This window comes from Vitis riparia, chromosome 13, assembly GCF_004353265.1.
Source record: "Vitis riparia cultivar Riparia Gloire de Montpellier isolate 1030 chromosome 13, EGFV_Vit.rip_1.0, whole genome shotgun sequence".
NCBI classification, from domain to species: Eukaryota; Viridiplantae; Streptophyta; class Magnoliopsida; order Vitales; family Vitaceae; genus Vitis; species Vitis riparia.
In genome coordinates, this window is record NC_048443.1 from 16463008 (window position 1) to 16489528 (window position 26521).

The window sequence follows — 26521 nt, forward strand, 5'->3', positions numbered from 1 at the left end:
TTAAAATTGGAGAAATCAATGAATTTAAACTTGATATAGCTTACTATTTCAATTTTCATTGATTCATGGTAATGATTTTTCAATCATTACAAAGCACAATGCTTATCAATCTTCAAGAGCTAGTTGTGCAGTTCCCTACAGATACAAAACCCAGTTCAAATTACAAGGAAAGTATAAATTAATAATGGTTCTATAAAAGAATATACTAAATGGGTTAGTATACCTATCAATCTTCAAAGCACTAAAATTCAAATTCTAAAATTGTAGTTAACCAAAATCTAAACATTGGAACAGTCTAAACAATATAATATTCAAAGTCATTTTGTATTAACCTTTTAATTTCAGCGGAAGAAAAAGATCCACAGGAAATTTTGAATTGAATTTGACATTAAAATAATGAGAGATCCAATTGGCTTATCACTTTTAAAATATTATGTTGGTTAGTCTTTTATAAAGGGTGAAATATTACTCTTCAACCGCACTCTTTTAACTTAATCATTTAAAGACAACATAAGACAATATGTGCAAGAGAATCCACACAAGTGAAATATAATAAGGAAATGTTCAATAAACAATATTTTACTTCTCTTGGCTTTTAACATCTTGGCTAGTTATAGAGTCCATTACACAAATGATCAATTCTCATTTTTCATTAAAAAGAAAGAAAGTCGAATAAGAAGACACCAAGGCACTATCACTAGCATCTACTTAAACTAGCAAGGAGACCCCTATTTTAACATTATAAATAATGAACATAGAAAAATCAAAATTTTTTAAGCAAAGATGGTAATCAAACCTCTTATTCTTGTGAGGTTCCATCTATAGTCTATGCAACCTCATTATAGTAAATGATATTGTATTAAATATAATACCGGTCCACTTCCATCATTTTATTTGCATTTGAATCATCCATTCTCAATGAGTTTAGCAGATAAATCAAGTCTTTTTTATTGAATTTGCTTCAATCTATATGCTAACACATCTAAGTTAGCAATTTTATCAACTTAACACATTTTTTTCTATCAAACTAACATTATCCACATGATACCCTTTATTTACAATCTAATTCTACTATCAAGACACTGTGTGACATTATATATAGACACTTGTACTCTCACATTGATATTTCCTTTACAATGTTGCCAAACTCTATGTTGATATTGAGGATGTGCATCACTAATAGGCCATTAAAGTATGTTTTGTCTATCAGTAAGTCAAGAACAATATATTCTAACAATTCTTTCCAATTCAAGAAGAAAAAAAAAAGGAAAGAAAAAAAGCTTACTATTTTCCAAAATCAAAATTGCATAATACATAAAATTGATAAAGATGGCCAAATAATTCAAAAGTCTACCATCACTATTTTGCAAATCAAATTTACAGCCTTAATCTACAGATAAAGATAGAGAACCTGATATGAAATCATGTTTAAGTGTGTGAATTGCAGTAATGTGCATCTGTTCTTTGACTGAGACTTTCACTGCTTCATCCTCAACACCTATGCCATTCAAACAAAAATAAATAAAAATAAAAAAATTCACAAAAATATTTGAATCGCTCACCAAATGAATTATTTTAGAGAGATAAAAGCTAAACAAAGAGAAATGTACCATTAATTTGAGATTGCAAATACTTTTCCGTCTTCCACACTTCTCAATTTCCTTGAGAAATTTTGAAGAAAACAAGAAACATGTGGCTCAAATTCTTCTTCAAATCCAGGACTTGAAGGAAAATTCTAGAGAGAGAAATGAGAGAGTCGGTATGAATATGAATGAGAAAGATAAAACTGAAATTTGGACCACATAATTATCAGTTCGCTAAAATTAACACGATTAGCCAATCCAAATTTTCATTACACTGTTTTGCTCAATGAAGAAAGAAATATAAATCACCCTTGTATATTGGAATATAAATGTGTCCTTATTCTACATATAGGTTTTCATTTGATTTTTTTTTTTTTTTTGGATTATCAAATAACAAAGAAGAATGTTTTAAAAAAAAAATTAAAATTCTATGAACTCCTTGCACGATAATAATACTCACTTAGCATTCAAAATATAAAGGAATTTGTTGCATTCCAAACAAAATCAAACATAAACATTTTCAAATTAACTTTGATGGATAATGCCATCAAACATAAACCTACTACAGCAGTTGACATTAGCTCAAGAAGGTCAACGTCTTCACAAGAATGAGTTTCGAGCAACGATTTGAGGGTTTCAACAGTAGTTTTTGAGTTTAAAATATGGGGATCAATAGAGCATGGTTTATTCATACTTTTGATTGCAGATGCTAATTCCTTCAAAGCTTTTCTGGATTTCGTACTCATCTTTGTGCAAGCCTCTTGAATTTTGTTTTGGATCTCTGTGGGGGCCTATGAGAATATCATAGCAGAATGAAGTTTGTTGAGAAAACAGCTTATGCTATGGTTTTTTGTTAGCCAAGTTAAATCAAGTAATCTGAAGGCAATGAATTTTAGTTTGTGAGTTGAGTTTACTACCGGGATATGAGAGTGAGGGTAGCTACTGCTAAGAGCTTCAATACGATAGGCGCATTGGCCAGCTAGGGATCCAATCTTTTGGTATTGTTTCTAAGGACGACGAAACCTGAAACGACCATGACCAGGCTCCCATTTTGCAAAATTCGTCTGCAAATTGAGAAATTTAAACAAGTTGTAACTTGATGTAGTCTATGAATTTAGATAATTTTGACAGTGAAATAGACCAATCTGTCAACTCACCAAGGAATCTTCAGTGATTTTTGAAGTCAAAATACTTTTGTATCCTTGAAGAATTGTTTTGCTATCCTTGGATTCTCCATCTCCTGAGACTCTAAAATATTTCCCTGAAAATCCTGCAAACTCACTTACTTGTAAGTTATCAAAATTAGATTAAAAAAATGTAAAAGGTATGGTTCTCTTTGGGTTTATCTTGAGCAATCTACACATTCATTTGGGGTGTAATGCCACCTTTCTATTTTAGGCATACCTTCTAAGAAGTTCCCAAGCTTTTCAACATTGCCAGCAACCAGATTGTAAAGATCGTCACCAGCCCACATTGGGTAGATGCCTATGGATACAAACACAGCTGTGGCACTACCAATGAGGATGGTTGAGGATAGCCCATTACAGATACCAAACTGAATGTCAATATAAACATCAACAAACCATAATCATATTGCGCCTTCATTTTAGGGAAAAATTGTATAAATGACACTGCTGCAGCTGCATCACAAGTCGACAACTCTATCAATCAGTTAATCTTCAGGCTATTTCAAGAAACTCTGGTAGCCATGGTTCTATAAGCAACCACATCTCCTTTCAGCAAAAACTCCAGCACGTCCCTGCCAAAACCTCCATCAACCTTAGCTTTTAGATATTGGCCTGAAAAAGAAAATATCACCAACAAATACTCTAATTAGTAGCACAAGTTGAGTAAGACTACATGCTCAAACTCCATTTGGTATCTGGTAAAAGTAAGGAAAGGAAAAGACTAGTCAAAATAAAGAAACATGATGCCATTTAGATTCAAAGAAAACATAAAACCCAATTGCCTCTTAAAACATTCTATAAACACATAATTGAATTGGTCTTTATTTTATCTTATTCAGTCAATTGCCACTTGGGGTATCTTCAACCACCTGAATCTTTGCATATTTGTGTTTTTAGGATTATTTCTTGCAATTTTTGCAAAACAAGTAAAAAAAAAAAAAAAAACTCCATTTTTCAATTCAGTCAAAACCAAAAATTCAACTCAATATGTAGAATGGTACAAGCATATGAGTCTAAAATCTGAATGACATTCTCTGAATACTTTTTAGGTGGCAACCCCTGAACCATCCTTGTATAGTTTAGTAGTATTCACAGGAGGATACTGCTTTGGTTGCCTAGAAATGCATAACAAATCAATGCAAATTTTGGAATCATATCCGATTAAGTATTAAACCCGAGTGGGTGGGGGGAATAATCACCTCATAGAGCTCATCTGATAGAATTCCTACTTGATGAGTGTATGCAATTCTTGAATTGAAGTCACTAAAGTGATCTGTTATTGGGTTTCCAATGGTGTATCCCTGAGTCCAATTAAAAGAAGATCAAATGGATTCAAATGTAATGTACAAAAGTTAAAACCATAAGGTGCAAGTCACTGGAATCATATAATTAGATTACATACTTAAATATTCATTTTTGGCTCTTTCCCTGTATCATTTACTAAAAAATAAGGAGAAATGAAATTTCAATTGGACGATTAGGCACGTTATTAGACATATATATATAGTCTTTTTGGAATCCTAAAGGAAAAATGAAAGCATGGGCTCAGATGGAGCCTAATCCTGAACCATCATGACTTTCTTTTCATCTCCATTTACATGTATTATTAGTTCCTCCAAGAGTTGAATTGATTAGTCAATCTTAAAACTCTGTCTGGGTGTTCAAAACAAAAAGAAAACTGAACTTAAGAAATGCAAAATCTTAGGTTAAATAGTGTTTTTATATAACTAATGAAAATATTCTTCTTTTCTCAGCCATATAGAGAAGTCATGATAAACATACCATTGGATATATATTTCCTGAACCACCATGGGGATGATTATGCCTGACTACGAGTCACCACTGATGTAAAGTGGATTTTTCTGAAACTTGGGGTGATTAATAAGCCACTGTGTCACAACACAAAAATTTATGAACTGTTGAATGACCATTTAACAGGGTTGGGCCTCCTGTAATTGATACAGAGGACCTTGGATGTTCCATTGATACCAAAGCCAATTCATTTCCAGTTGAATCCATGCCAAATTCTGCAGGCCAATATCCATCAAGTTGTACCTCCAAAAAAATCTGCACAAGGAGGATGCATAAATAGACTGACGACAGACAAATCAAAACAAAGAACTAAACAAAAATTTGATTATCTTTTTGAAACTTAAAGGAGAACTACCCAGCCAGAAGAACAAAGTATACTAACTTACGTTGCTGCCACAATGTATTTATCTACAAAAAAAATAAAGAAAGGACATGTCTTTTCATTATAGAAACTAGGACTCTGTTCTATTCTACAAGATGCAAAGAAGAGGAGCTTTGTATACAAACATGACCTACTAAAATCCACACCCCATAAAGCAAGATCTGACCAGATTTGATCCAAAATCTTCCAAAATTTCCAACAATAACAGGACAAGCAAATTTTTTATTAATCCCTATCAATTTAAAATCTAATTACAAACGTTTTTACAAATAAACTTCATAAACATAAAAATAAGTAAACATTAAAAACATCCTTAAATTTTGTCTCTATTTTGGTAATACTATTTTAATAATCATATCTTGTTGAACCTATTTTATAAGAGATGTCATGTAGACAAGTTTTATAACTTGTCAAAATAGATCCAAACTGGCAAATGTTAAAAACTGGTCATCAAAACCTATTTTAATACATGATGTTAGATCATCATGTAGACTAGTCATACTCATTGCAGAACAGAGCCTTGTAGTGAATAGCTTTTAGAAGCACTAATCTCATCTTTATATATATTGTGAACAACAAAAGCAATTACATAACATGACATATTTTCAAATGCTACTGCAGAAGAATCAAAGTGGAATAACTTCACTTCTATCTGGTGTCCAAAATGTAGAACTATGAGAAGTTAAAGATTGAAAGACTTACAGATCAATCAATGACTTGAGACTAATAAGAACTAGTAGTCCTTTGTATATATGTCCAGGTGAAAGATCTTCTGTATATATGTCCAGAAGGGATCTCAAGCTGTTGAACAAACTGAAACATGATTAGTGATGAAAGCATCCGTAGTCTGAAAACTAAAAGGCTTGGAATATGAAACTGAGATGCATCAACCTTATAAAATTTGCCAAACTTTTTCTTTTGCCCCCTTTTCAAGGCCAAAGTGTAGCATACACACTAGCATCGACATTACAATATAAACGTATTTCATATAATTTTATATTCTAAGATTGAAAAATGTTGGGAAAATCTCTTGAGAATAGGTTGGATGAGAACAGAAAAATGGAATGAAGAAAGCCAAATATCACTAGTGTTTCAAGATAGGAGAAAGCCAATTTTACATTCATGATGGGAGAAATGGACAACAAACAGTCCCTAAAAAAGTTATGAAAATTTCAGGAAGGAAGAGGGCTAAGAAAAATCACCCAGAGAAACGTGTGCTAGCTGGTTATTGGAAGGGAGAAACATATACTAATATCACTGGTGTTTTTCTCCAAAATCTCCCCACAATTTTGGCCTGTGTGACCATTAGTAAATGAAACACAATTTTTGAACACCAAAGAAAATTTCAATTACCCTTTTTAGTGTCTATTTAGTATTTACCCACCATTTGGTTTTGTACCTAAAGATTACGATGTATAATATTCAAACCCACTTCGCCCAATGGTCTTACCATCAGGAAGAGCCCCCTGTTTTCCCTTTTGGGTGAGAGTGGCTCAAGTCTAACCTATGAAATGGGGGAAAATTGTGAACAATAGAGAGTAAACTGATCAGAATTGGGCTTTGAATTACCACTGACCTTTCCTACCAATGATATCCAATCACCACTCACCAAATTAAGCCACTTCATATTGAGGCATGGAGCAAAGCCTGATGTCACTAAGTGATTACAACATTTTTTTTTTTTTCACACCCAAATGTCCATGTTCTTCCAGAAAAATATCCTTACCATTTTAGGTGATGTGATTAGGGAGTGGACATTAATAAAAGATCTCACCACTGCAGATCTTGTAACATGATAGAGATATGCTATTACTAGACATCAAAAATACTCTTTTTGTTCACTGATTTATACTGGAACCTTACACCAACTAAAGCTAGTTGATGTTGATTATTGGATTAGAGTGAATAAAAGAACATTTTATTCTTTTTTGTAAATGATATTAGATATTTTTTTTTTAAACTACTTTATTTTCTTCTAATTTAATTGTTTTAAATTCTATACAATTTTTTATTCATGGACATAGACTCAAATAAATCACCCCGCATCTAACCCCAAATACTGAAATCTCCCCATAGTTTTGGTCTCAAGGAAGCATACTGCAATAAAAAATCTCTCCATCAAAAATTTCCCCCAACTGGCATGCAACTCAAGTAGCCCAAGGCAATCTGAAACTTCACCAATTACCCAAACAACATACAAATCACCTGTAGTTCTACTAGGGACAAGTGATGATGCATGGCATCATTTAATTTCTCTCCATAAAAAATTTCTCATTCTGAAGATCTAATAAACATTATCTTACCAGGTACGAATTATATTTGTCTTGTCTTAGAAAGAAGGAATGATGAGAAATCCATCAAAAGAAAACCCAAAGGAAATCAAACCAAAAAAGATATGGGATCCCAACATAATCATAGAATGTGGAGAAATAAAACCAAAAGATGGAGAAGAATACCCTAGCAAAAAGAAAAAAAACCCTAAAAATTGAAACCATATGGTGAATCAGAAAAATAAAGTAAAATAAAATGACATGTTTTGGTGAATCAGAAAACTAAAAGTCATTTGGTTGAAAGAATAATGAGTGAATCAAAAAAATACCAAGACTCTTCATCCACACTCCAATAATCTCCATTATTAACCACTGAGAAATAAAACCAAAAAATTTTTGCAGTCAGTGAAAAGAAGGTTGTACTGCTCATTGTTAGAAGAAGAGAAAGGGAAAGGCATGTTTACCTGCAAAATCTCTTTTTGTCTGAGTACTGCTCATTGTTAAAGGAAGGGAATGGGAATGGCATCAGCACCGTGAATGGTTTTTGCAGTGGGGGTGAGTAGAAACAAGGGTGAGCGGGAGGCACTGGTCTATATATAGTGATGTTATTGTAGCGGTGAAGACCCGCCACTGGTGCATATATGGCAGCAGCTACCTATGTCCCGCGGCAACATAGGTATAAAAAATTATTAAATGATTTATAACAATTAAAAAAAATTATCATAAAATATATTTTTATTTTTAGGTTGGTTTGTTTATTCGAAATTTCATTTTTTTTTATTTCTAAAAAATAAAATCTAAAGTGTTGTTTTTAATATGCACCCATAATTTATTTGCGCTATGTAACAAATAAAGTTTTCCATATTTCATTTTCTCCTTGCAATCTTTTTCTTCAGAAAATAAATATATATATTAAAAATATTAAAATATATAGTGCTACACAGGCCACATATATGACAATGATGTGCTCTAGAAGAAGAAAAAGGAAGATGACTGTTTTGTTGATGTACCTGTGGTTGGTGTTTGAGTTTAAAGCTTGAGATCGGTATTGGGTTCTCTCGATCTTTTATGGTGTGGTTCCTCCGCTTGGTTATGTTCTATGTCATCACGGCTTCTCTTCATAGCTTTTGTTGTTGATATGTTGTCACCAAAATTCTCAAGAATATTCAACAACATAGGCATATATGGTTGTCTTCATCATCTTGGGTGCCAAGAAAATCTACCGACGAGATATGGTTTTGTTGATCGTCTTAAGAGTATATAAGATGAACCCCACAACTTTTCATTTTTGATTCTTGATAATATGGACCAAATGAAGCCTGAAGGTGCCTATATTGATTGGAGTGGAACTTGTCCCTAAAAGAAATCTTAGGATAGTACACTAGCAACACTTGATCTGATTCACTATCATTAATCTCGTGGCATTCGCTACAGAAATTTTCTACTACATCGCGAGCATATTCTCCTTCATCAAATTTCAAAGATAAAAGAAATTCTTTTGATTGATGATGAAGACAGAAAAATCCAAATCCATGGAAGTGGTCATCTTCGTACCAATTCATAGGAAGCTCTATTCTTATTTGGCTTCTCATTTTCTGATGCAGTACCCACCCTGGAATTCCATTACCTCCTAGATTAATACTTCTCCATTTCAAAGGAGGCTGCACAGTTAAAAGTAACATTTCCAGAGGTGGGTCAGCTTAACAAACAAAGTAAATTAGAGCTATTAATTGCAGAGAAAATAGGAAATTAAAATAAATATCAATTAATTCACAAGTACTTGTAATTAAAAGAGAGAAAAAAAAAAGTTTAAACAAAAATTGTACCTCAATTTTCTCGAACCATTTGAGGAGAAAAGACCAGAGAAGAGTTGATGGATTTGATAGAGTTCCAAAGATTGGGCAATCATGTGCATTTATTTCTCTTAGACTTGATGGAAGCTCTGGAATTTCTTCAAGCATCTTGCAATGACTGATATTAAGGCGTCTTAGATTACATAGTTGAGTAATACCAGTAGGTATGTGATGCATATTGTTTTGACTTAGATCTAATTCTACCAGCGAGGATAGGCACCATAAATCCCTTGGGGTTGCTAATAAACCAAGATTTATTAAATTTTCCATGTCCTCTGTGACTAGGTTTGGACAGCCAGTGAGACAGAGTTGTTGAAGCGATTTCAACCTACCAATGCTGCTTGGAAGACTCCTCAAGTTTTTGCAATGGATCAAATGCAAATCAACAAGATGTTTTAGAAACTCAATTGATGATGGAAGCTCTTTTATACACGTTCCACTTAAATTAAGCGACTTTAAGCATTCCATATCCTCCATGATTTCCGGAAAAGTCTCCAAGTTTGAACAACCAGAGAGATGAAGTTGTGCAAGGTATTTCAACCTACAAATGCTGCTCGGAAGACTCCTCAAGTTTTCACACTTCACTAACTGCAAATAAGTGAGATGTTTTAGAAACTCAATTGATGATGGAAGCTCTTTTATACACGTTCCACTTAAATTAAGCGACTTTAAGCATTCCATATCCTCCATGATTTCCGGAAAAGTCTCCAAGTTTGAACAACCAGAGAGATGAAGTTGTTCAAGGTATTTCAACCTACAAATGCTGCTCGGAAGACTCCTCAAGTTTTCACACTTCACTAACTGCAAATAAGTGAGATGTTTTAGAAACTCAATTGATGATGGAAGCTCTTTTATACACGTTCCACTTAAATTAAGCGACTTTAAGCATTCCATAACCTCCATGATTTCCGGAAAAGTCTCAAAGTTTGAACAATCAAAGAGATAAAGTATTTCAAGGTATTTCAACCTACAAATGCTGCTCGGAAGACTCCTCAAGTTTTCACACTTCACTAACTGCAAATAAGTGAGATGTTTTAGAAACTCAATTGATGATGGAAGCTCTTTTATACACGTTCCACTTAAATCAAGTGCCTTTAAGCATTCCATAACCTCCATGATTTCCGGAAAAGTCTCAAAGTTTGAACAATTAGAGAGATTAAGTTCTTGAAGGTATTTCAACCTACAAATGCTGCTCGGAAGACTCCTCAAGTTTTCACACTTCACTAACTGCAAATAAGTGAGATGTTTTAGAAACTCAATTGATGATGGAAGCTCTTTTATACACGTTCCACTTAAATCAAGTGTCTTTAAGCATTCCATAACCTCCATGATTTCCGGAAAAGTCTCAAAGTTTGAACAATTAGAGAGATTAAGTTCTTCAAGGTATTTCAACCTACAAATGCTGCTCGGAAGACTCCTCAAGTTTTCACACTTCCTTAAAATCAAAACAATGAGATGTTTTAGAAACTCAATTGATGATGGAAGCTCTTTTATACACGTTTCACTTAAATCAAGTGAATTTAAGCATTCCATAACCTCCATGATTTCCGGAAAAGTCTCCAAGTTTGAACAACCAACGAGATTAAGTTCTTCAAGGTATTTCAACTTACAAATGCTGCTCGGAAGACTCCTCAAGTTTTTGCATACATCAATAGATAGCAACTGAAGTGAGGTGAGATGATATATTGAGGATGGTAATTCTTCAATAGCAGTTACATCTAAATAAAGACTTTTAAGAGAGACCAAGTTTTGAATTGTACTTGGCAAGCTCCTAATCTTTGGGCACCATCTCAAATTCAACAAAGTAAGGTTCTTCAAGAAACCAATAGATGAGTCAACATTATCCAAACTTCTACAACCTTCAACATCTAGTCGCTCCAAATTTGGCATATTTGAGAAGTGTGGGATTTCATTGAGCTGCTGAGATTCTGATAAATTCAAGATCTTCAACTCTTCTAGATACTGCAACAAAAGAAATTAATTATTTCATTTTAGCAAATAAATTCTCATGAACTTCAAAATTAATCTAAGGGAAGACACAATATAACTGAGTTTAATACTACCTTTTTCCCTTGCCAAAGGTGTTCTATATTGCTATGCTGCAAGTTGAGTTCAATGAGGTTCTCTCCATCAAAATTTGAAGGCAAGGATTTCAAAGAGTATCCTTCCCAATGAAGATATCTTAAATAATGTGAAGGAAATTCAAAGTCTTCAGGAAGGAGGAGCTTTTGACACTGTTTTCCCATATAATTAAGAAAACCACAACTCCAATAAATTTTGAATAATCTAAGTCTCCCCATCCTTTTGAAAGCTTTAGTAGTAAATGAGATCTCTCTTGATGTACACATGTCTAGAAATATCGCTTCAACTGCTTTCGTTCCCTAAAAATTAAAAGTACATGAAAATAAATAAAGAATGAAACATATAAAACCTTAGAAAAACTATAAAGATATATAATTTCTTAAACAAAAATAATGACACTATATATCAAGTAAGTTAATGCATTTGATCCATACCATTTTTTTTCTCAATACAAGGGAAATATCCTTGGGGTCCCACAATCTGCTCCATTCCCCAGGCTCTTTAGGATGTTCATGTCGAACAATTTCTCTACCCATTTCTTCTACCAAATCATGCATCCTTATGGTATTACCAAAAAGAGTTATGAGGCACCTGTCACTAAGAACTCTTATTGCAATCTTTGCATCCTCTACTAGTCTTGTTACATCATTTTCATTCCATCCCTTGAAGAAGCACGCAATGTCAAGGAATGTTTCTTGCTCTGTCTTGTCCAATCCATCAAAGGTTATCTTAAGTACATTTTGGACTTGCATGTTGGGCTTTTTCTTTAGTTTTTGTGATGCACTTTCCCACTCAGACACACTTTTACCAAAAAGAAAAGAACCCAAAACTTCAAGAGCTAATGGTAAGCCTTTCACATAATTTACTACATGATTTGAGAGGTCTACATAGTCACTTTTAGGAATGTTTTGTTTAAAGGCATGTTGACAGAAAAGTTGAATAGATTCCTTGTAACTTAGTGCCTCAACTTTATATGGTGCATCGACTCCATGCACACATAGACAATGTTGATCTCTAGAGGTTATGATGATTCTACTTCCAGGACCAAACCAACTATGCCCTCCAGCTAAGAATTCTAATTGCTTCAACTCGTCTACATCATCAAGAATAAGAAGAACCTTTTTAGAGTGAAACCTGTTTCTTATCACATTAATCCCTTCATGAACATTACTTATTTTTTTATTTTTTCCCTTCATGACCCCATTAAGAAGTTCTTGTTGTAATTTAAGTAGACTTGAGTAGTCTTTGGATCTTTCTCTAACATTTTCAAGAAAGATTCTACTCTCAAATTGATGTGAGATATTATTATATACAACTTTGGCAATTGTGGTCTTACCAATTCCACCAAGCCCATAAATCCCAATCATGCGAACATCATTTGACTCAATTTTTATCAATGATTTCAGTTCTTCCAAATGAGAATTCATTCCAACTATGTTCTTGCTAACATGTAGTAAGAGCTTGGAGTTCAATTCTTTGAGGATGACATCAATAATTTCCTTGATAAGTCTTGTCTCATATCTGTCAATTACAAAGTATATATGCTAAGTTAAAATAAGTTGTAAAAAATAAAAATAAGAATGTGAAGTAAATTAGCAATACTTAGATTTTCCACTATGATTGAACTAGTGGCTAATCAAATGTGAACCCCTACCCCCCACTAAAAAAAAGGAAAAAAATCACCCAAATTACTAATTTAAGTGCTTTTTCAGTTTGTGAAGTATAATGCTAATTGAAAAAAAAAAGCAAAAAGGGAAACAAAACTTTCCCCACTTGAGGAAGAGGAAGGGGCGTAATTTTCTTTCTATACTATTTTCTATGTTATTCAAATATAAGGAAATAATTTTTTTTAACATTTTTTTTTCTCTTAGCCATAGTAAAAAGTTAGGCTTCTCGGGTTTTTATGAAAATTTGTTAATAATTTCATTCATTATGACAATTTTTTTTTTTGTAAAGAAAAAAAAAAGGAAAAAAAATAGTATGATATCTAACAAATGGGTAGCTAGAAAACCAATATATTAATTCCATGCTAACACAATAGGAATATGAAAGTATTATGCTTATCAGAAGAAGGAGATCAACAGGAGAAACTAATTGTGACTTTCTTTTCGAGTAATAGATAATTTTTAAGATCACAAAATAAAATTAAGATTACAAAGAAGAGGGGAAAAAAAAAACATTATCAGTGTGAGGAAATGCTGAATTGAATAGAATTTTCAATTAAAGTGAGCATGAATTTCATGAGCTTAACACGCATGGAATAACACTTCAAATTTTTTGTGGAAGTTGTTATGATGGTTCTAATGATTTTGTTTTTCAATTATTTATCTCCATATATATATATATATGATATAATAGAAGAAAGAGAGTAGCAATTCAAAAGTAAATATTCCTTGAGAAAAATTGGGATAAGGTATAATGAGATAAAATATTTGAAAAAATTATAATTATTTTTTCACTTTTTTATTTGGAAAGATTAAAATATATTTCGTTTTATAGAAAAAGATTAATTACTATTATTTTTTATAAAGACTAAAACAACTTTATTTGAACTTTTCATAATTTTCAAAGAAATAATTAATGTAATATAATGTATGTTATTTCAATTTCAAAAATTATAAAAAAGAAAAAATAATACAATATTTTCTCATTTCATTTGTAATAAAAAAAAGATATAATAAAATAATTTTAAATTTATATATATATATATATATTAAAATTATTTACCTGTTCTTTATAAAATTAATAAAGTTATAAAAGACTGAAATTTATATATATTTTTTTCATCGGTAATTTATCTATTCTTTTAATTATTAAAGTTGGTTTGGGCATATTAATACTTTAGTATTTTTTTTTCAATTCTACTTTTTTTTATATTTATTATTAACAAAATAAATTTTTTAGCGATAACTATTTTTTAATTTTAATTTAATTTATTTTTATTTTTATAATTTACTTTTATTAATAAAAATCTTCAATATTATTGATAGTAGTCAATGAACTCTTTGTTAAACTTTAATATGAAAAGACATGAAATGATAATGATGAGCCGTTGGATTATTATTATAAAAAGTGTCAATCTAATATTAAATACTCTGAATCCTTAAGGATGATTTTGCTAGCTTGAGGTGATTTATTCCCAATAAAAATTAAATCCTATTAGTTTTCAAAGAAAATTAAAAAAGACAACGATATCAAAATTGTCAAAATAAAAAACAACATTATCATCAAATAAATTTAAGATTCATTGGAAACCAAATAAAAAATAGCAGTTTTAATATCTAATTATCAATTAAATTCAAAAAATAAAATACATTTTAATCTTTTTAGATTGAAAAAAAAAAACCAAAGAAGCTATATTCACCTCGCCCCAGTATTTTCTTTTTCTAATACTATATTTTGTTACAAGAAAGTATTATGATTTCTTGTATTTGATTTACTAAAAAAATTCCAAAAAAAACTAACATAATTAAAATTAATTAAAAACATAAACAATTTCTTATTATTTAATATTAATATAAAATAGGAAAAACAATTGAGATGAGTTTTTGAAAGCACATCAAATTTATTTGTTGTTTTGAAATCTATTTTTATTTTCTTTCATTTTTTTATTTTTTATTTTATTTTTCCCTTGATTTTCCCTTAAATTTTTAAAGAATCAAATAAATGTTAAAATATATATATATAAAATCAATGTTATTTTTTTGAAAAGTAGTTTGGATAAAAAAAAATTCAGAATAAAATTTATAACAACTTGACCTAAGTTTAATAAGTAGTTTAAAGGTCAACCCAGATTGAAAAGAAAATGTTGCAATGAAAGATAAGAGGAAATTATAGTTACTGATATTTTTGTAGATCATATCCAGCAAGATTGCCAACTTTTGCCAAGGCACTTCTCCACTTTTGAATCTTCTCCCTTTTCTCCTCATCTGCTTCCTTCTCGTGATCAACAAATGCCTTTTCATAACTCCCGCTTTGCTTCCGCACATGGGCTGGATCCACATGATAGAAAATTGGTAGAATCAGTCGCCCCTCGGTCGCCCCACACTCACTGATCTTCACGAGTTCATCTAGACACCACCTAGCGGCAGCATAGTTTTCCGAAAAAATGATAACAAAAATCTTTGATTCTTCAATAGCTTTCAGCAGGTCAGATGCAATTACTCCTCCTCTCTCCAGTTCTTCATCATCTCTAAAGGTGCGAATTCCACAGGAAATCAAAGCCTCATAAAGATGATCTGTGAAACCATGGCGGGTGTCTTCTCCTCTGAAACTCAACAAGACTTCATAAGTGAATTGATGGGTTGATTTAGAAGAAGAAGAAGGAGAATAAGAGATGATCTGGGTGTTTGTGGAAGTCATGGTTGTTTTCTTCCCCTCTTTGTGTCACAACTAAAAGAGATTTCGAAGCGTGATTTCTCTTCAGGCTAGGAGGCAGGGGTAGCTTAGCATTTAAGCTATTTCTTGAGAAAAGTTCGGGGAGGTGAATAGGGAAGAAGTTAGGAGGAAGGTGGCCTGAAATTTTAGGGAAGAAAGGGTAGCATTGAGATAAAAGATATGATATATGGATGCTGTAGGGTTTTTCTGAATAGTACGGTAATTTAAAAAAGCTATGCTTAAATTATTGTAGTAGAAGAAGTTATTATAAATATATGGTAGTTTTTGCCACATAGGAGAGAGAAGATAGGAGAGAGGGGAGAGGAGATAGGAGATAGGAGAGAGGAGAGAGGAGAGAGAGTGAACGGATAAATTTTTTTTAAACCAAAATCATCTTTTCAAACTTTTCAAAAGGGAACTCGTCTCTTCAAGAAAAAAATTTCTAAGGGAACTCGTCTCTTCAATAGACGAGTTCCATGAAAAAAAAAATATATTTTTTATATAAAAAAAATTCCCAAATTAAAAAAAAAAAAAAAAAAAACAATTCCTCAAGAACTCGTCTCTTGAAGAGACGAGTTCCATGAAAATATATATATATAATATATATATATATATATATATATTGTCTCTTTTCCATGAAAAAAACAATTCCTTAGGGGTGTTTGGTACACGGGAATAGGGAGTGGGAATAGACATCTCATTCCTTTTCTCCCTTATTCCTATGTTTGGATAAATGTTAAGAAGGCGGAAATGAAATAAAAAATTATTCTGGCAGAAATCAAATCCAACTTATGAGTCGGATTTGCATTCATTAAAAGTAGGTGGTATTCTGATTCATTAAACCTATTTGATAATATAAAATAACCTAAATTATTATTTTACCCTCTTATCTTGTTTTTCAAACCCGATGTTTATCTTCTTTGTAAAGGTCTATCCATTCATCATCCACTTCTTATATTTTTTTTTCTTAGTAAAATATAATTCTATAGCTTTTTTTGCATGACAAATTATTTAAAATTTTGATAAAAAAAAAAAAACGAATATTTAAAATTTTTTAAGGTTATGGATTTTATCGGATATGATACTTGTTGAAAATTAGAATAAATTTAAATTCTTTTATTTCCTCTTTTGAAAATAGGAAAAACATTTGCTAACTTTGAGAATTTAAATATTATAATAAATAATTTTTTTTTGAAAAATATAATTTTATAACTACTTAAGCATGACAAATTATTCAAATTTTTAATAAAAATAATAATTGAATATTTGTGCATTAGGGTTATACGATTTTTATGGTTAATTTTTTATTTATTGAGTATATATATATTTTTTAGTCTTATTATTTAATAACAAAAAACCTCTCAAATTTTATTTTTTAAAAATAAAAAAATATTTTAAATTATATGAAAGATATTATTGTAAATTTATTTCTTTTTCACTTCCATTCCTATTATTATCAAACATTGGAATGGAAACAAATAATCATTCCAATCTTGCATTCCTAAGTTCATCCAAATGCTAGAAATGGAATCATCAAATTCATTCCATTCCACTAAGAAATAGGAAAGGAAACAAAATATTATTTTCATTCCCTATTCCGACGTACCAAACACCCCCTAAGTGAACTCGTCTCTTCTTTTTTAAAATTCCCAAATTAAAAAAAAAAAAAAAAAAAAAAACAATTCCTCAATGGAACTAGTCTCTTGAGTTCCCATGAAAATAAAATAATTTTTTTTAAATTCCCAAATTATTAAAAAAAAAAAAAAAAAAACAACTCCTCAAGGGAACTCGTCTCTTGAAGAGACGAGTTCCCATGGAAAAAAAATATATATATTTTTTAAAAAATTTCCTCAAGGAACTCGTCTCTTCAAGAGACGAGTTCCCATGGAAAAAAATATATATATTTTTTTTAAAAATTCCCAAATAAAAAAAAAAATTTCCTCAAGGGAACTCGTCTCTTCAAGAGACGAGTTCCCATGGAATTTTTTTTTTTTTTTAAATTCCCAAATTAAAAAAAAAAATTCCTCAAGTTCCCATGGAAAAAAAAATTTAAAACAAAAAGATTTAAAAAAGAGATGAGGAATTGTTTTTTTTTTTTAGGAATTTTTTTTTTTTTAATTTGAGAATTTTTTTTTCCATGGGAACTCGTATCTTGAAGAGACGAGTTCCCTGAGGAATTGTTTTTTTTTATTTTTATTTTTATTTTTTTATAATTTGGAATTTTTTTAAATATATATATATATATATATATATATATATATATATTTTCATGGAACTCGTCTCTTGAAGAGACGAGTTCCTTTTGAAATTTTTTTAAAATCGTCTTTTGAAAAGACGATTTCGCCTTTTGAAATTTGAAAAGATGATTTTGGTTTAAAAAAAAATTATCGGTTCACCCTCTCTCCTCTCTCCTATCTCCTCTCTCCTATGTGGCAAAAACTATCATATATTTGTAATAACTTCTCTACTACAATAATTTAAGCATAACTTTTTTAAATTACCGTACTATTGAGAAAAACCCCTTTGCTTTGGTCCTGGTAGGTGAGAATTTCATGTCAGACCTTTCACATGGGGAAGACTTCATCAATATCCATCTTCTCATAACTCTCATCTCCCACGGTCCCACCATTTATGATTATTTGGTTACTTTTTTTTAAAATCTATTTTAGGCTATATCATCTAGGAATATGCTTTAAAAAAGAGAAAAAAAAAAATTCTCGTATTTAGTTTACCAATCAAATATAATCAAAATTAATTTTAAAAAATTAGGAATTTTAAATTATTTAATCTTTATATTAAAAAAATAATAATTATTATAAGTAAAAGAGCTTGAATGAGAGTGATATTTTCTTTTTGGCATATAATAATCATGATGTTGCTAATTTCTTGAAAACAATCTCATTTATTGAATTGGATACAAGACCCAAATATTCCAAAAGTTTGGTCAATATTATGTCCAAGTAACGAAATATATTTTAATTATCAAATTGCTTGAATCTAAAAAATAAAGGTAAAATAAAAGTAAATAAATAAAACATTAAATTCCAACACAACTTTTTGATGTACCAAACATGTGATTTTTTTTTTTCAAATATATGTATGAAAGTTTTCTTTTTATATTTTTAAATTTTAAATAAAATTTAAAAATAAAATAATTAATCTATTAAAATTTTCTTTTCTTACTTTCATTTTTTTTATAAATATAATATTACTATATAAAAATTATGGGCTGAAATTTAAATCATAGGTAGCATAGCCCAAGTGGGAAGGCCTACCATTCCAAACTCAAGTGCATGTGCATTGAATGCCCCCACATCCTTTGATTTTGAATAAAAGGACAATTCGATATCTTGGTCAAAAAGCATGCAACGAGGGCAAACCTTCAATTTTCATGACTCCAGTTTCAAATTATTTTTTTTAAATTCCAATTTTCTAATTTAATTCTTAAAACTTTAATTTTCAATATTTTTAAAATCTCATCTTTAAATAATTCTTCAAAATTCCTATTTTCAAATTTAATTTCCAATTTCAAAAATTTCATTTTTCGTATTTATTTATCTAATCATTATTATTTTTATTTTTATTATTTATTTATTTATTTTTAAAATTCCATCTTTAAATAATTCTTCAAAATCCTGATTTCCAAATTTAATTCCCAATTTCTGAAATTCCAATTTTCCAATTTCCGAATTTAATTTCCAATCTCCAAAATTCCAACTTTCACATTCATTTATTTAATCATTATTATTTTCATTATTATTATTATTTTATTTATTTATTTATTTTAAATTCCATATTTAAATAATTCTTCAAAATTCCGATTTCCAAATTTAACTCCCAATTTCCGAAATTCCAATTTTCCAATCTCCAAATTTAATTTCCAATTTCCAAAATTCAAAGTTTCACATTTATTATTATTATTATTATTATTATTATTATTATTATTATTATTATTATTATTTTAAAAAAATACCATCTTCAAATGATTTCCAAGATTTTAATTTCCATAATTTAATTTCCAAAACTCCAATTTTCAAATTTAATTTTTCAAACTTTAATTCTCAAATAATTTTCCAAAATTCCAATTTTCAAATTTAATTTTTAAGAAATCTCATACCCAAATAATTTTTTCAAGCTCCAATTTCTATGACTCCCAGTCTCAAATTATTTTTCTGAAATTCCAATTTTTTAATTTAATTCTTAAAACTTCAATTTTCAATTTAGTTTCAAAACTTGATTTTCAAAATTTGTCTTTCGGATTATTTTTAGCACCTTAAAAAATAAATGATTAAAAAAATGAACCAAAAATATAATTAAATCTAATCTACCATATAATAAACGAGCTGCTATTTTGATTGGTCCTTTGATCTCAAAAGTTTGTAGGTGAAGTTCGTCTAAAGTTGAGTAGTCCAAGTGTGCAACTTGCCGGATCAATCATACCAAGCTACTTTATTTATTTATTTATTTTGGTAATATTTGTGGCAATAGATTAAACACCCCCAATCCCCAATAAAACCGTGACTAAATCCACTGATCTTTTGGATAAATATATCGTAATTAAGATCCCTATATTAATCACTAAACAATTCATGTTTGAAAGTGAGAGTGCACTAGACTTTTACTCTAACCAACCCCGACTCATGTCATGCCAACATCAAAATCACTTTAAAAGAAAAAACAAAAGAAAATCAAAATCACTTTAAAAGAAAAAATACCAACACACCGACATTCAACCATAATGGGTTATACAGAGAGGATGAAGTTGAAAAGAAAGAAGGCCCCTGGATGGTAGGTGTGAAGGCATCATGAAATTTCCATATATCTCTGTAGAAGAATTTTCAGGAATGCTCACCTAATAGTCAACAAAGCTTTTATTGTACTTTTCAATCATCAATACAATTGAAATATCTGGTCTTTCAAATGAAAAATTATAGGTTGTGTTTAGTTGTGGGAAAATTGTGAGAAAAGAAATTAGAAAGAAAAAAAAATAGATTTAAGACTAATAAATTATTTTTATTTTATTTTATTTTATTTATTTAATACTTCAATGTAAAAATTAAATAATTTAAAAATATATAATTTTTTTAATTTTAATTAAATTTATTATTATTTTTAATACAACTAAATACGATAAAATAATTTTCCTTATCATTTTATTTTTTTCCACCTTTGAATATCCTGAAAAACAAATATAGGCATAGTTTTTCATTATGCTAGAAATATTTATAAAAAATGAGATGCAAAAAGGGAGGCAGTGGACAATTGTGGCTTACAGCTTTACATATAGGTTCGGTGGATTAAAGGCTAAATGAGATACTAATCATTTTCTCACTTTTCTCACTTTTCTCTCTTATCTTTCTTCCTTACATTGTTTTTCTTTATCACTTCTTCACTTTTCTTTTGCTTCTCACTTTTATCTTTTCTTGGGCTCATTCAATGGCCATCCTTGGATCTTTTTTCAAGAAGTGGAATGTGTTTCTTTTCTTATTTTTTTGTGCGTCGATGAGGAAAAGAATTGTCGACTTTCTCGGTAGTTTCGTAGAAGGGGGGCCAACACTTTTAAGACAAGAAACTTAAAACCCCCATTGTATTTTAGCAATAATGGTGATGGTGGTGGTGTAGTGGGTTTGAGAGGAATCATTGCTTTTGGTGGGGGACCAACACTTTTAAGACAAGAAACTTAAAACCCCCATTGTATTTTAGCAATCATGGTGATGGTGGTGGTATAGTGGGTTTGAGAGGAATCATTGCTTTTGGTGGGGTTCTTTATCTTTAATTATTTTTCATTTATTGGAGGATAGTGGGATTGGAAATTTTCCTTATTTTGGATAATGGTGGGATTGATTTGGTAGGAGTAAAGAGTCAACAATTCCCTTATAACTCTCGTTTTTTTTTCTCACATTTCTCTTTTAGATTTTACTTGGCATTAGTGAATTACACATGTGTAGACTCGCATTTTGGCTCGATGCGTTCCTACTCAATGATAAAACTCATTTTTTATTTATTTAATAAAAAATATGATTTTTTTAGAAAAGATTTGGAATCGTCACTTATTTTTATTTAATTTTTAAAGGGAAAAACAAAATAAGAAAGAAAAACCTTAAGTGTGACTCCTAAAGGAACAAAACAGGTCTGTGAAAAATCGAATTTGGGTCCGGAGGTTAGATTAGTTATTGGGAAGGTACGATAATGACCATAACACTCCTCTAAGCCCCTAAAACGGGTATCTACTAAATAAAATAAAACAAGTATGACAATTGATTGATCAAGCATGGATACCAAAAGAATATCAATCTAAAAATAATCAAATGAACAAAAAAGGTAGAGGCTGTACCTGAGTGATGAGTTGATTGTTTCATAAAAAACAAAGATTAGTGAACGAACACAAAATAATTGCATACATGTCATAAAGTGAGGCAAGTCAATACAACATATCAATTAATCAATCAATTATGAGAAAATTACACATGTTGGGCCCCACCAAAACCTGATTTGTCTTGCATGAATTGCTCTCGCAAATTTCATTATTATGAAAAATTCATTCTTACTTATTCAAAATCAAGGGAAACAGAAGATAAGTGGAATTAAAATTGTTCAAGAGAAAGCTGAATTTTTTAAATTTATTTGAAAATTGGAGTCTTGGGAATTAAACTTAGGAATTTGGATTTTTGGAAATTAAATTTGAAAGATTTAAAAAAATTATTTGAGAATTAGAGTTTTGAAAATTAAATTAAGGAATTAGAATTTTGGAAATTAAATTTGAGAGAAATTAGAATTTTGAAAATTATTTGAGAATTGGAACTATGAAAATTAAATTATAAAAATTGGAATCTTGGAAATTCTTTGAAAATGGATTTTTTTAAAAATAAAATAATAATGATAATAATAATAATAATAATAATAATAATAATAATAATAATAATAATAATAAACAAATGTAAAAATTGGAATTATTGAAATTAGAAATTAAATTCGAAAATCAGAATTTTGAAAAATTATTTAAAGATGGAATAAAATAATAATAATAACGAAAATAATAATGATTAAATAAACAAATGTGAAAGTTGTAATTTTGGAAATTAAAAATTAAATTCAGAAATTGGAATTTTGAAGAGTTATTTAAAGATAAAATTTTAAAAAATAAATAAATAAACGAAATAATAATAATAACAAAAATAATAATGATTAAATAAATAAATGTGAAAATTAGAATTTTGGAAATTGGAAATTAAATTTGGAAATCGAAATCTTGAAGAATTATTGTGGACCCCGCATTTCGTGCTCATGGGTTTCCCACTCGATGGCGAGCTCGATTTTTATTTTATTTGAAAAATGATTTTTATTTGTTAAGAAAATGACTTGGAGTCACCACTTATTTTTGTTTTATTTTTAAAGGGTAAACAAAATAAGAAAGAAAAACCCTAAGTGTGACTCCTTATTTTGGAAAATGTGGTCTGTGAAAAAAACCGGATCAGGTTGGGGGGTCAGGTTACTTATCGGGAAGGTACGGTAAAGACCGTAGCACCCCTCTAAGTCCCTAAAGTCGGGTCTCTACTAATGAAATGAAGCTGACATGACAACCAATGAGAAAGTCAATGAATACTCGAATCGATCATGCACATATGAGTATCAAAATATGCATAGAGAATAACCAAAGTGGAAGTGGATGCATACCTGATCAGCACGACAACGTGCTATCACAAAATGGGGTTAGTGCATAGTAATGAACATAAAGTATATCACTCATATCACCTAACCAGATAAAGAAGCACCAATATCATGCATGGTATTATTTCAAATTCACTTTTATTTTGATGAAAATTTATTTGATGTGGGGCCCCTACCAAAGCCCGATTATTTTTGTATGAATTAATTTCATAAATTCCATTATTCGGAATTACAAATTAAATCTTTGCTTATTTTAAAACATTTTAAAATCATAAAAAATTCGAAAGCGGTTCGCCAAAAAGAAAATGACGGCCAAATTTTATTGAAAATAGGATTTTTAAGTCCTAAAAATAAACTAAGGATGAGAACTTAAAGAAAGTCAAAATTATTTGAAGAATTTAGAAATTAAGAAACCATTTGAAAATTGGAATTTGACGGTTTATTTTAAAATAAGGATGATGAAATGAAAATAAAGGGTACATGGTCACCACAACTGCACGTCAAAAGTGACCATGCAACTCATGCAATAGTAGAATTCTGAACTTGGGGACACCTTGGTTGCCAGATGCATGCCTCTTCTGAAACTCCAATGGAGCTGGAAAATACCTCAAGGTAATGAGTGTATTGAAACTGGAGATGGGTGAGGACTGATCAAAAGTACCCAAAGGCGACCAAGCGAATGGGGAACCTTGTGAGCTAGGCATCAATTCTTTTTCTGGGGTACTCAGTAACTTGAAAATATGATGGAGCTGAAGTTACCACTTTCTGGGCACCACCGCCACCAGCAGCACCACTCCCCCAGCTGCTGCTGATTCTGAGCATGTTAAATCGCGGACACACCGAAGTTCATCTGGCCATGGATCCCCGTCTGCTGGCGCACCGTAGACCAACCAGAGAATTGAGGTACTTCTTTCCATTGATGTCCCAAACATAGGCATGCATGGGATGGCATTAGAGCATTTGTGATGCATACCCTAGCCAGTAATATTGTTTGAAAGGTTCAGGTACTGCGACGAGCATCCTCTGGACTTTGGTGGCCTATCCATGTATAATATCAGGTTTCTCAATCTTCTCACTGGCCAATTCCCGCTTCAACAGCACCGAGAGCGGGACAGTTTGATGTTCACTCCTGGTGGACATTGTTCACCACCACCTCTCCTCAAATTGTCAAGGCAGATTCCTCAAAACCAGAATGTATCATCCACTACCTCTAGTCTTCCATGTATTGTCAATCAAAATCAGGGAGAGAGAAAAGTGAAGTTGGTGATGGGTTAGAGGAGAAGAAGATAACCAACTGGATTGGTTGCTGTGATCGAGAAACGCGGATCCCGGCATTATGTAATATTCCATACAGCAATCCAATTCCAATTCCAAGAGATAATGAGAAAAGGAGAGAAGAAAGGGAAGAAAAGGAGTGAGGCGCAAATGGAATGACGACAGCTTCGGTTCCTTCGGCTATCATCAAGTCAACTAAAATTCTGGTGATCCATTTCTTCAAACGAATGACATTAACCGGTTTCACAGCCTGCCTTTGACGACAAGTCATCAAATTTCAACGTTGAGAATCAACTCCAAACACTATCTCATGTTGTAAAAAAAAACGTAAGAGAGTTGTAAAACCACCAACAACCACCATGATAGGTTCAACATGACTGCAATTCTCATTAAACCATGTCCCAGTTTCGGCGTCAGTCACATGCTGAATACCGCGTGCATCACCTTCAAATCAATCGTAAAAACAGAGGAACTAGCAGCAACAAAAGCAATGATTGTCAAAAATTCAACCAAGGTGAATACCCTAATTTCATATATACTGGAATATTTCTTGTTATAACTCAACCAAGGTGAATACCCTAATTTCATATATACTGGAATATTTCTTGTTATAACTCAACCAAGGTGAATACCCTAATTTCATATATACTGGAATATTTCTTGTTATAACTCAACCAAGATGAATACCCTAATTTCATATATACTGGAATCTCCTGATTAAAAATGAGTAGAAAAATAATAGCGGAAACATACCTGAATCCATTGAAGGAGAAACCTTATAGGAAGAAAACCCTTGAGATGGTCTTCCAATTCTGGCCACTAGATTCTGTGTCAATTTCTCTCTGAGAGGATTTTCGGAAATTGGAATGCGTAGTGGTAGAATGGGGACCATAACCCTATTTATAAACTGCTAGGGCAGTTTTAATTTTATCACAATTATATTTCTGCCCCTCATAGAAATAATAATTATCTAATGGTATCTACACAATAATCTCATGACAATTATACCCTTAAGCCAATTAATCAATTATTAATTAGATCACTATATTTAGGCTTAATTAAATGATAGCACACACATTTTAATTATTTACATGTGTGGCCCAAATTATAGATTAATTACAAAAATTAATCTAACAATCTCCCACTGGGCCACATGCATATGTAATCAAATAAATGTGCTTAACCTTATGAGCTCAAAATTTGCTATCATGTCCTTAGGGTATATCCGAACAATCTCGTCCATTAACTATACTGACATAGGATCAAGGTGGTCTTTGTTACATCAATCGTTACTAGACCAATCAATGGTCACATATATCTATACAGCTAAATGACATAGATCAATCATGAGTGCATAGCATGGAAATTACATGCAATGTGATCTGTTCATGCCTATTTCCAACTGGTCCTACTTAACTTTATTGAGATCAAATCTTTAGCATAATTTAACAGAGTGCAATAAAATGAATACTTTATTTCTGCAGAACACAATCCAAATTTATAGATAAAGTCTAAACATAACATAGAGCAATATACAATGAATAATATAAACTCCCACTAAATTTGGATATCCTCAAATGAGACAACACCCATATGAGCAGTGTGCTCATGAAAGACCTTGGGTGGTAATCCCTTTGTAAGCGGATCCGCTATCATGGAGTTTGTTCCAATATGCTCTATGGATATCTGTCCACTCTGTACTTTTTCTTTTACAACTAGGAACTTGATATCAATGTATTTTGATTTTGTAGAACTCCTGTTGTTATTGGAATATAAAACTGCTGATTTATTGTCACAAAATATCTTCAGTGGTCTTTCAATACCATCCAGAACACGCAGCCCAGTGACAAAATTTCGTAGCCATATTCCTTGATTGGATGCCTCATAACATGCTACAAACTCTGCTTCCATGGTGGATGAAGTTACGAGTGTCTGTTTGGCAGACCTCCATGAAATTGCTCCACCAGCCAACAGATAAATATAGCCTGATGTGGATCTTCTGCTGTCTTGGCATCCAGCAAAGTCAGAGTCG

General features: G+C 30.9%; 2 protein-coding genes across 25 annotated transcripts in view; both read right to left on the bottom strand.

The window, feature by feature from the left end:
* Positions 1-26521, bottom strand: part of LOC117928154 (disease resistance protein RUN1-like) — a 118150-nt gene that overhangs the window by 46946 nt on the left and 44683 nt on the right. For 4 of the 24 annotated variants that reach the window (XR_004653529.1, XR_004653532.1, XR_004653528.1 and 1 more), the window contains exons 1-9: positions 15011-15736; positions 11604-12690; positions 11151-11468; positions 9061-11049; positions 8245-8895; positions 7699-7889; positions 7564-7606; positions 5667-5765; positions 4553-4837 (exon numbers count right to left, since the gene is read on the bottom strand). Coding sequence is in view for 3 of the 24 variants with exons in the window: in XM_034848043.1 (XP_034703934.1) it covers positions 11438-11468; positions 15011-15531 (552 nt within the window). In the remaining 21 variants the exon portion in view is untranslated. Of the gene's footprint in view, positions 1-44; positions 136-1411; positions 1499-1610; positions 1736-2277; positions 2375-2500; positions 2648-2740; positions 2854-2987; positions 3383-3969; positions 4072-4172; positions 4211-4552; positions 4838-5666; positions 5766-7563; positions 7607-7698; positions 7900-8244; positions 8896-9060; positions 11050-11150; positions 11469-11603; positions 12705-15010; positions 15737-26521 lie in introns of those variants that run through there. The other 20 variants (XR_004653533.1, XR_004653535.1, XR_004653522.1 and 17 more) reach the window with 19 other exon arrangements.
* Positions 15007-15531, bottom strand: LOC117928359 (disease resistance protein RUN1-like). The gene has a single exon (XM_034848254.1). The coding sequence runs from the start codon at positions 15529-15531 to the stop codon at positions 15007-15009; it is 525 nt and encodes a 174-aa protein (XP_034704145.1).